At 42.2% G+C, this 11,882-nt stretch overlaps 1 protein-coding gene across 2 annotated transcripts in view; it reads right to left on the minus strand.

The window, feature by feature from the left end:
• LOC146558258 (CMP-N-acetylneuraminate-beta-galactosamide-alpha-2,3-sialyltransferase 1-like) overlaps positions 1-2,557 on the minus strand; it is a 3,778-nt gene extending 1,221 nt beyond the window's left edge. The window contains exons 1-6 of one of the 2 annotated variants that reach the window (XM_085246499.1): positions 2,427-2,557; positions 1,956-2,217; positions 1,647-1,843; positions 1,298-1,477; positions 240-285; positions 31-150 (exon numbers count right to left, since the gene is read on the minus strand). In XM_085246499.1, the coding sequence (XP_085102625.1) occupies positions 31-150; positions 240-285; positions 1,298-1,477; positions 1,647-1,843; positions 1,956-2,210 (798 nt within the window). In that variant the 5' untranslated portion in view covers positions 2,211-2,217; positions 2,427-2,557. The remainder of the gene's footprint in view (positions 1-30; positions 151-239; positions 286-1,297; positions 1,478-1,646; positions 1,844-1,955; positions 2,218-2,426) is intronic. The other variant, XM_085246500.1, reaches the window with a different exon arrangement.
• Positions 2,558-11,882: the final 9,325 nt, after the last annotated feature.

The following is an 11,882-nucleotide window of genomic DNA, read 5'->3' on the forward strand; positions in this document are numbered from 1 at the left end:
CACTTCAGAAACTGAAAACTTTGTACTTACCTCATCACAAATGTGAAGTGCAAGAATCAAAGCCATAAAGCCAGTGGATGGATAACGTCCCTTATTTCCAAGCCAAACCTCATGTACATATTTCATAAAAGCTGGATTTACCACCATGACCTGTTAGAAATTAGAATGAGCCTTTAAACAGCTTTTATTTTTAAATATTACCATTGCCACCAGGAAGCTTTGCCATTGACGCTACTCACCAAATCCTTGTTAGTTTTGATCTTTGATTTCACTGGCATATATGACCTGTTGGAAACAGCATGATATTGAAAAATATGAAGTAGGTGTTTAACAAAAACAAAGCTAAAAAAGGCATGGTCCGTCTTGAACATGGAGAAGGATCAGAGTAATGGTTTGATACAGAAATTCACCTTATTTCATCTCACACTACATCCATCAGCCAAATCCTTTTAATCTGCATACATGTTGAATTCATGCAGTGGCATTCTATTTTTGCATTTGATGTAAATTCTGTACTGCAAGACAATCTAGGGGAAATATTTCGAGATAATTTGCTTAGTAGCAGGTGTGGTAATTTTAGCAGCTGGGAGAGAAGAAGGTAGTGTATGCTGACTGTAACATCTAAACCTAAGAGTGTTATTTTTTCTTTTAATGGGGTGGCATTGGTGGGACCAAGAAGAAAGCTGGGCAAGCTCAAATGAAATCAGAATATTTTATCTGAAACAAAATAAAGTACAAAATGATTGTATGATTTTCATGTGCCCAAATTAGTGGCTGCACAACTGCCTAAAAATGGTTTACATAAAATAACTTTTCAACAAGCATTAAGAGTCTTTATTTAATTTTTTAATTTTTACTTTATATTAAGTCACAATCCTAAGAACAGTACAAAAGCATACGTAAATGAACTACAGTAAGATGAGTTGTTATGAGGACACTTCATCTGTCTGCATGTTGCATAAAAATGTAGTCATAGTATGATTTCAGGATAATCAGTTTGTAGAGAGCTTAAAGGTGCCGTCATTTGAAGTCTGTCTTCGTGGAATACATTACAGAAAGACTTTGAGCTCTCTCGCTTAACTGATTTTGCTTGTAGATTTAAAAGACGTCCCAGTGCTGATTTTCATCACTGGGAACTTGATCTTAATGAGGCAGATTTTGCTATTTTATTTTTTCTATTTTATTATTTTCATTTAATTATGTTGTCTAAAACAGGTCTCTCTTGTAAATGAGACACTGAGTCTCGTTAAATAAATGTCAAATACATGTGCATGTAGCCCTGAAAAAGAGAACTCACCTTCCAGTAAATCCTGTTGTAGAGGCATTAATGAGCCACTCAAAGTCCTGTATCTTAAAGGGAAACAGTACAAAATGGGTGTTGTCATCCAAATCCACAGCACTCTCTGGATACATGACATGATGAGTTGTCTTGTTTCCAACGTCTTTTTCAAAGCCTCTGGTAATACCAGTGTTCATTCTAAAAAGCACAAAGGGATATATTTCACATCAGTTTGGCTCTTTTGTGTAGGAGGGGATATTTCACTGCATTTCACTGCATATCATACTGTGTATGACTGTGTACGTGACAAATAAAATTTGAATTTGAATTTAATGGTAAAGAAAAATTGCTTTAGCTTAGAAAGTACCTTATGACAACTTCATGTAAATCTATCAGCGGTCCATAATGCGATCTCCTTAAATTACCAGAATTACCCACCACAGCACAAGTCCTGCAGTGGTCATATTTGGGTTGTATAACATCTGGATTCTTTGGGAAGATCTGAAACAAGTTGGCCACTGTTGTTTCATAAACTCTGAAGCTACGGCTTTCAGCCTGCAAATCCTGTCAGACATTTCAAATAAACTTTGTTGTTACACCAAATGAGCTGAGGGGGGGGGGGGGGGGGGGGGGGGGGGGGGTGTAAAAATGTCATCCTTTCCTGGTGACTACTTACCTTCCACCAGTTGAATTCATTCTGTGAGAGGTTTAAGTTTGCAGTCAAAAATGGTTGAACACTTCTATTCGATCGATCCAGAAGCAACTGCTTATCCTCTGATAAACATTTTATGCAAGCACACAGCTTTTGGTCCACAGCATAATGAGTCAATTGGTAGCCCGTTTTGACATACACACCAATACCAGTGAAAAACAGCAGGAAAACCAGCACCTTTGATTTTGAAATCATTCTAGATGTTTGACTGGGAAACATTAACAATCTGCAGACAGAGTGTGTGGTGATATAATCAGCAAAGTATAACAAGTTATAGTTTAGAAAGTCATCATATATAAAGCAACATTACAACACACTTAGCCATGTCTCATTTCTATTCACTTATAAGATAATAAAAAAAAATAACATCAGCGAAGATTAAGCTGTTTTTACCGCATCATCTGGTAAAATATGATACTTTTATAAATGACTTACCCGATCTACGAGGAAATCGCTTTCTGGTTCAGTTTCATATAATACACGTACAAACGATGCGTAGACTCTATCGGTGAGAGCTTTTTCACCGTTTCACTCACAGGTAAGCGTGACATACTCGTTTGCTACCAGGGAACGTGATACCGTCATCTCTGACAAAGGTGTGGAGAGGTGTGGTTTGCGCGGAGTTCCTCACGTACCCATGTTCGCGTTTGGAAACCACCCATTTCGAAATCAGTCACACCAGGACAAAGCTTGTTTATTGCATCATAGACTACAGATTACACAATTTAAGAAAACACATTTTCTCTGTGGATCCTTTGGTTTCCATACCATCGTTAAAGTGTGAGTAACCCTCGGATGAGCTATATTTAAATCATTTTTATTGAACAACGGGAGGGCTGTTAGTTCCGCTCTCTGTCACTTATTAATGTGGACATACCCCGTGAAGGAAACGGTTTCCAAGGTCTAATCCGTGGATCGACTTCCTTCGAGGCGTGGACGTCTATCAGCAGAGAATGTACCTTCACCTATCAACAGAGAATGTCCCTTAGTCTGTAACACAGTCAAATATATTCTCAAGTAATATTCAAGCATGCCATTCAGCGTGTTAGTACGAGCTCGGGAGCAGCTTGGGAGAACAAGAAAACAGAGACTGCTTTAGATTGTCTTCCCAAAGTGACTCAACTTTATTCACAAGTACAACAGTTTATATAGAGGGTAAAATTCATGAGACAGCAGATTTATCAGTTTAAACCAGTACAGACCAAGATAAGGCAGCGTCTTCCTGCCCATGGGTGAAGAAGCATCCTTTGTGTAGTGTATCAGTTCAGCTACAATTGTGATTATCTCAGCGACATATTTTCAAGGCACAAAACAAAGAGTTCTTACATTAGTGAAATCTGAAACAAACCATTTGGCCTTCAACAGGCGTCTAAAAGATTAAGAAACTAATGTAGCTGAGGGAGTGATCTCTGTGGTATTTCAACCTTGTACCAGCCTGTGATTCTCACACATCAATTCTTGGGTCAAAGAGAAAAATAACTAAAACAAAGGGGCCTTATTGAATGACAGAGTTTTCCTGCATAATGTCACTATAAAACAATATCCAGTAAATGCTACCATGGTACTAAAATACCTAACACCCCGATTATGATCTTCCCTGATTATGAATCTTTTCCTTATAAATGTGACTTACACAGTAAGCCACCAAGTTTCTGTATAGATAGAAGTAGCATGTTTGTTAAGGGAGGACAATAATCTAGCAATATTTAAATAGCTTTACAGAGCTCAGGTGATGATATTACGTCTCATAAAGACATGATCCAAATTATTTTCTGGCGTTCATCAATTTTATTCCCAATTAGCAGTATAATTCAGTAGTGAGCAGTACTAGCAGTCGTGAGCATAGCTGGACTGGCCACGGGGCATACTGGGCATTTGCCTGGTGGGCAGATGGGGATTTTTCGTTTCGTTTTGCTTTGTTTTTTGCAACGGTATAAACAATGACAGGTGGTGGCCAGATTGGCCAGATGTTGGCAGATGTGTAAAAAGAACTCAGTTGTTTTCTATGGCGGAGCTTCCACAGTTTCAGTAACATTAGCAAGTGGTGGAGGCCAGCAGGTGGATCAGGGATAAGGGAGGCAGGAGGAGGAGAGACATGAGGCGCGGCCGGTCCGAGGGGCAGGTGAGAAGTTGGTCTGAGTGGGTCAGATATAAACCAAGTTTAGTTGTAGTTTATTTTCACATTTTTATTTCCTCCCAGTTAAAATAACTTGTACTGCGTACCAGCTAGCATGACGGATTTTTTATACTGCTAGACGGGTGCTATGATATTACTGATAGTGAACTTTATTTTATTCACAAATAGTTATTAGAGTTGCCAACCGTTCTGTAAAAACGGAATCATCATGTATTGAGAGAAAATATTAATATTACTTCTCTCATCCTCTCCCCCTCCCTCTCCTGTTGATACTTCAATCATGAAACTGATAAATGATCAGCTGATCGGCTTTTCTCTCTTGTTTATTGCCCACTTTGCCCAGAAAGAGGAAACCAGCGGATAAACAACAGCAGCACATTTAAGCTTGATAAGCTGTTGTTAGAATGTATTTAATATTAATTTCTAGTATCAACTGATGTTTGCTGGAGCCAAAGCCTTAAAAGCTGCTGGTCATGATATTGTTTGGATATCTGGAGACAGGGAAACATGAAGATGAATCCAGGAGATGTCCTTACTGAATCATCAGAGCTGAACAGGTGACGGAGAAACAGGTTTACCTTTTAGGTGACACGAATGAGTTGAAGGGAAGTTATGAACTGTTTCTGAGAGACAAATAACACAAAGATCCTTTTCTAAGTAGCTGGCAGCTGGTAACTGTGCAGGCGCGGGTCAGACAAAGTTTTGCCAGGGGGGCCAGGTAGGGCATTAATAGGGAAAGGGGGGCAGAAAATATATTTTTCTTTCTTATTCTCATTTAAACTGTTTGGCTTTTAATAAATCATTATCTGAATCTTACAACCAAAGTCATGTTATGTCACTTTTTAAAGGTTGCCATGTTAGAAAAAATATTTTGCCCTGCCATGCTGTTTATTGATGTGGTAAATGAATAGTTTATGAAAATATCACTAAATCTGTCATTTATTATTTTTAATATTCAGTAATGGTCATGTCTCACCTTTAGTCTTCTCTGTCAAAGGCTACGTTCACACTGCAGGTCTTAATGCTCAATTCCAATTTTTTGATCAAATCCGATTTTTTTGTCTGCTCGTTCACACTACAAATAAAATGCGTCAGCAAACGCGCTCTAGTGTGAACGCTCAAAGTGGCCCGCATGCGCAAAAGAAGATGTCACACACAACGCGCTCTGTTTAGACCCAGAGCAAACAGTATTGTTTGACTGATGGCCCTTAATAAAGACTTCGGACTTTACGTTTCCCAATTTTTGCTATAAGTTATTTTGTTATTTACATAATAATGTAAATAACCTAATAATGATCCTTATTGCTGTTTTAGAGGAGCGGTGCTTCAAATGATAGTTGCACATTTCTGTCAGAATCTGCAGATTATGCAGTCCAAATCAAATGTTAACGTTTCTCCAACGTTGTCTTCCCAGCAGTTTCACCGGATGGCCAGGAAGCGTTCGCGATGTATTATCAGGCGCTTCTCTGGCGCTGATAATTGGTGTCTGTCTTGTGTCAGTGACGTAAAAGACGGATTTAATGCGACTTGACCATTCACACAGCAGTCGCTTTCTGGAACATCGGATATGTTTCGGATTCAGTACCACATACGAAAGTGACCCAGATCGGATTTGAAAATATCAGATTTGTTCCGTTCACACTGTCATACCGTGATCGGATATGGGTCGCATAGGGTCAAAAAAATCGGATTTGATGCGCTTTCGCCTGCAGTGTGAACGTAGCCTTAATGTCAGGTTTCCACCATGTGTTGTAGATAGTTTAGGAGGTTAACTCGACCAAGCAGTCTTTTGGTTTCTGCTAAGTACGATTTAGAATACCAGAATATGGAGGATGGTGTAGGTTTATTAGACTTGTGCATATATACCAACAAGACAGTGTACATCATTGTCACAACAACGTTTGTTTTCATTCAAAGGCTTTATGGTTTTTCCTATAATGCCTGGTGGGCCGATCTCTAGTCAAAATGCCCGGGTCAATTTTTTGTCCCAGTCCAGCCCTGGCAGTGAGTAATTATCATTACTATAATTAATAGCCAAATTAACTGGATTTGAGTTTCCTGGGCAAAATTCTTCTTTTAGGCTCTTCATCTGATGCTTATGAAATAATAATAAAATACAAGTTAATTTAGCAATATCTAACACATCTATCTATGTGGACACAGATGTCACCTTAATGTATTTTAGACCATTTCAAATAGCTTCAGTAAAAATTAATGTTTCATACAGTGATTGCCTCTTTCTCTCAGTATGGCAAACAAAAAAGGTGTCATCGGTCATCTGCCAGGCCGCTTGTTGGGCATCTCCGCCACCGTGGACGCCCTCCTGAACGCCCTCCTGAACGCCGCCACTACCTTCCACGTGGCCGGCCTCCGGACTTGTTTCCACACCGCTGTTGCCGTCCGCACGGTCGACCCCCAGAGCTGTTTCCACGCCGCTGTTGCCGTCCGCACGATCGGCCCCCAGAGCTGTTTCCACGCCGCTGTTGCCGTCTGCACGGTCGGCCCCCAGAACTGTTTCCACACCACTGCCTACTGCGTGGCCGGCCTCCGGACCTGCCCCACTGCCGCTGCCTTTCACACGGTCGGCCCCCGGAACTGAACTGTTTTGGCCTCCGGGTCGGCCCCCTGACCTTGTCCGTCTGGGCCTTTTCGGACTGTGAGTCTGCCTGTCAAGTTCAGTGTCCTGTCTGGTTCTCTGTCTGTTAATTTCCTGTTTTATTCTGAAGGTTCATGTCTGATGTGAGTGTGTTCAGTTTACATTTCCCCTGTCCCGTCAGCTCTGATTTCTCCCAGCTGTGTTGCCCTCCTGTCTCTTATCCCCTGATTACTGGTGTGTGTATTTAAGCCCTGTGTGTTCTCCTGCCTGTTCGTCTGTATTACTCCATGTAAGGCCGCGCTTTTCTGCATTCATCTGTGTCTCTCTGCGTTTTTGTATCCTCCGTCAGTCTGCGTCTCTCTGCCTTTCACCCCGTGTCCTGTGGATTTCTAGTTGCTCTTTAGTTTTCCCAGTTTAGGTTTCCGTTAGTTTGTCTCATTATTCGTTTTCTGTTCCTGCCACTGACACCTTGTAAATAAACTCCACTAATCTTTTGATACACTGCTTGCTCTTGGGTCCTTTTTCCAACTCCACACGGCTCGCCTCGGCAGCCGTGACAAAAGGTCAGAATTATAACTAAATAAATAAAATTTATAATACGGGTCAGTGCTACTTTTTTCTCTTGTTTTGGACTGGGCTCAGACTATCTGAACACTACAATGACTCACTATCTCATTCCAAGATCCAAATTTGTATGGCAAGGTGGCTGGTGCTTTGTGGTTCCCATGCTGAGTTAATTGTAGAACTTTGTATCACTGTGTCTGTCAGGGTCCCTGTGCCTACCCGGTCGGCTCGGTATGGCTACATATGTTTTGTATTCTTTGATTTTTTTTTTTTTGCTGCTCTCTCCCTTCCCCTCTTTCCCTCCTCCGTCTGCCTGGGCGGAGCTCACCTGTGGGCTCCTGCCCTTGGCCCACGCACCTGTGGCTCATCACGAGTGATCCAGCTCCTTTATAAGATGGCAGCCCTGTGTTTCTCGTCGCTGGACCGTTGCCGACCCTCGTCAGTGTAACCCCAGCTCAATTACTTCTGAAGTGTTTTCACAGCGATTTACCTTACTATCCCTTCGTGTCTCTGTGTACAGATTCCCTGGACCTACCCCTGTGTTACCCGAGTGAGTGGAGTGTGAAGAGGAGTGGACGGAGTGTGTGTGTGCGCATCACTCCTCATTGCACAAGCGTGTGCATGTGTATGTGTGTGGATCACTTCTCAGTGAATCAGCATTTCGATTTAGGTATGTCTGTCATTTCTCACTCAATCAACGAGGGCACATGTGTTCAGGTGTGTGTTTCACGTCAAGCTGAATCAGTGTGTTTGTGTTCATCACTTTCCTGTTCTGGTGTTTTGGCTAAACCACGGCCTGAAGCGTGCCCTGGGGTCCTGCCCTCCTCCTCTTCAGTCTGTATGTGACCATTGCTGCTGCTGCTGTTCAAAGTTTAGTCCATCCTGGTTCTGGCGCCCATTGGGGCAGTCCTTTCTCCAGTGTCCATGGTCACTGCAGGTGAAACCTGCATCTTCTTCTGTGTTTTGTCCGTTCTGAGGTGCCTTTTGACCTCAGTTGCTCCTCCTGTCTCTGACACGCACTTATTTGCTGCCCGATCATCCGTGTTGGTCCATCACTACCCTGCACAGTGTTAATGCAGAGTTATCAAGGTCAGCATTATGTTGCTCGGCCTCACTTTTCATTCGGGCTTAATGGGCGTCTCGTCACAGCTCTGTCAGCTGAAGCTGTCTGGGAAATTTCCCCCGTGTAGTGAAACGGGCCTTAGGTTTAGCGTTCTCCGTCTCTGCTGCATGAGATCCTTTCCTGCAGCACTGTTGACATTTTCAGGTCGTTGTTGTGGGTCCAGCTGCTGCAGCATTTGGTCAGGGTCACGTCAAAGATGATAGAGGGGAGAGCAGGAATGCAGGTCAGCCTCGGCTTTCAGGGCCGTCAAAGCAGCCTGTAATCAAGCAAAAAGAGAAAAAACGAAAGAAAAAAAAACAGACAAACAGGAGAATGATGTTGTGTTGGCTGTGTCACAAAGAGAGGGGAGAGACACCGGGCCAGGCCCTGTGTCAGCCTTCTCTCCCCCCCCCTTTTTTTTTTTTTTTTCTCCTCACGATATAGTCAACTCATAGCCCATCAAGTTGACAAGACAACACTGGTAGATATTTAAATTCTTAAGATCATGTTTAAACTCACAAAAGAGAATTTTCCTTCCTTCAGTAACTCACTAGTGTTGTTCAATCAGCAGAAAACATCTCACAATTTGACTCTTAACCACTAAATTTATTGTTTCCTCACTGGTTGGTCATACCAGTCTTTCTTTGCTGAGTGTAAGCTGCTCTTCATTGCATGTGTGTGCATTTGTAGGCAGGTTAATTTTATGTGTGTTCAGAGCTGCAGATCCAGCAAAGTCTCTCTCTGCCTTAGCTTTTTTTTTTTTTTTTTTTTTTTTTTTCAAACAAGGAGTTTCCTTAAAAGCTGCCTTTTCTCTCACATTTCTCTGCTTGTGTGTGTTTTTGTTTCACCGTTTATTGCGATGCTCTGGACGCCTTCCCAACCTCCACAAGTCCATTGGCCCCAAATTTCAACCCAATTTTATGTGTTACAGCTTCTCTTAATTTCTCCTCTTCCCTCCTCACTGCTGTCGGTTCCACAGCTGCTGATTCTTGCTGATTGTGGTTCCCATTACTATCATTTAGCTTCGGCCGCTGTGCTTGTGGTGGGCGGTTGGTCCAGGGCCGTAGCCACCTGTATTAACACACTAAGAGATCTATTTAATATCATTTTCATCACAGGCAACACGCCCAGCTTTACAGCGCAAACTGCCTGCCAGTCTCACAACACATTCCTCTCTCTGCTTCTCAATAATTCTCCACTCTCACTTTATTTCTCCATTCTCTACGTCAGATTTAAAACTCAACATATTTCACACCACTACTCACCTCTTACTGCTTTGACTCCTCTTTTTTCTTTACACCACAGAGAACGTCACCCAATTAAGCCTGTCTATCTCTATGTGGCTCCAAATTACCTTCTTTTCTCTCTTTCTTATTTAAGTTTACACACTCGTCAGGGGACAGGCACAAAGCAATCAACAATTTCTACCACTGAAACGAGTAATTCAACCTTTTTTACCTAATATAGAACTCAACCTTTGATGTCAAAATATCCTCTTGTTCGATTCCAGAATAAATGTAAACCCGTGATTACACAGCGGTTTCAGTGTTATTCTGTAGCTAATGCGGGAGCCCTCAGTTCCCAAGTTGCCACCTCAGCTAACCAAACGCCGTTGGACCGGCCTGTGCGTCCACAGACAGGGGGGTTGCCACACCATGAACAAAATCAATTTCCACAGGCCGACTGTCACCATGTTCATATTTCACACACTGAAGCACACAGAGCGTGTCTCACACACAGAGTGCGGTCGGTTGTTAGGTTTGGGAGTGGAAGTTTTTTTTCAAAGTGTGCAGCATAGTTGTTGTAGTTAGTGTGGGTTTGGGTGTAAGGTGTGTTTGGTTGGTGGTTTGGTGCGTGAGTGAGTTAAGTAGGAGAGCCGGCCGAAGGCCTGAACAGGTCCGGTAATGGTCTCCTGCAGACTTCTTCTCATAGACCAGGGTTGGCACAGTTGGAGGGCGGAAGCAGTGAGTGGAATAGTATGGATGGTAGTGAAGAGGAAGAGATTGGCGGTCAGGGTGAAGAGAATGAGTGGGAAAAAGTTGGAAAGGGGGGAAGAGGCGCAGAGCTAGTGAAAGGAAGAGGAAAAAGAGAAGTGAGGGTAGTATGGAAGGAACTGATAGTGAAGGTAATGAAGAGGGAACGAATCCAAGTATGAATGTAATTGTCAGGTTTGAGGAAGAGGGTGTGAAGAAAATAGATCCACTTAAGTTAACAAGAGCACTTAAGGCACAAGTTGGGGAAATCAAATATGCTAAGATACTCAGAGATAGAAATTTACTCTTTGGTTGTAACACAGAAGTGCAGATGGAAAAAGCACGGAAACTTGTGGGGGTGTGCAAAGTCAAAGTGAAGAATACTGTAAGAGTAGGGGAAAAGTGCAAAAGGGCAAAAGTCAGAAGTACAATAAGAAGAACAAAGAGAACATACTGGAGAGATTTCTGCAATACAATTCGTAGGAATACTCAAATAGGGGACGTGTGGGGGATGATGAGGGGAAATGATAAGAATAATCAAGTAGCTGTAACTGATAGGGAAAAAGCTGATTTCTTGGCAAGTACTTTTGTTGATATACATAGTGGGAGAAATTTATCAGAGGAAAGTAAATGAGGAAGAGAGGGGACTAAAGGAAGAAATCTTGAAGCTTTAGGGAGGAAGGAGAGTACTGAAGATGTAATGAGTTGTCCCTTTTCTATTGGAGAACTGAAAAGAGCTCTGGGTAGTACCAGGAATAGTGCTCCTGCGAAGGATGAGGTATGTTATGTTATGTTGAAACATCTAAGTGACAAAGCGTTGAACATGTGCTTATTAGTTGCAGGAAGTATCTATGTCACAGGAGGGTGATGAGGTGGTGAAATGGAACTGTGGTTAATCAGTTAAGTCATGGTGAAGGGAAAGGGGCGGTTCTTCGTTTTTTGAGAAATACTGGTCTCCTCAAGAGGATCTGAGGATTCGGAAGTGAAGTAAGAATAAAAGCCAGGAGATGGCAGTAGTGCAACATCTTTGGATCTAAGCTGCCGTTAAACATGAAAGAAGAAGAAGCGGTTTAAGAAGATGTTCTTTATAAGAGTAAGAACAGAATGTTACAGTAGAGTCATACATGGAGCTATCAGCAGATGAGGTGGAGGAAAGCCCAACATTAAGGAACGAAGATGACAGCACAGACGAGGACACCAAAGCTTCCGAGGAGCATCAGAAGGGTCAAAAGGAAGGTAAGCTAATAGTCTCAAGTTGTGGGATCTGGTTTTCAACTGTCATACAGGACACCAGCCTGTGACCTTTCCTTCCATGGCCTCGGCAGATTGAGACAGCCTCTCCGTTTTAGTGATCTCCAGATCATTTGTGACTCTGGTGGACCTCCCAATCTTGAATAATCATTATCAACTTATTGTATACTATATATAGTATACAATAACATCAAATCTGAGATGACCTGAATCATGGCATCAGGACAGCAGGACTCTCACAGGTTACACAAATGGAGCTTGACATAGA

Source organism: Mchenga conophoros, linkage group LG15 (genome assembly GCF_057382185.1).
Source record: "Mchenga conophoros isolate Kocher_MC1m ecotype Shallow Benthic linkage group LG15, M_conophoros_male_GT1.1, whole genome shotgun sequence".
Taxonomy (NCBI): Eukaryota; Metazoa; Chordata; class Actinopteri; order Cichliformes; family Cichlidae; genus Mchenga; species Mchenga conophoros.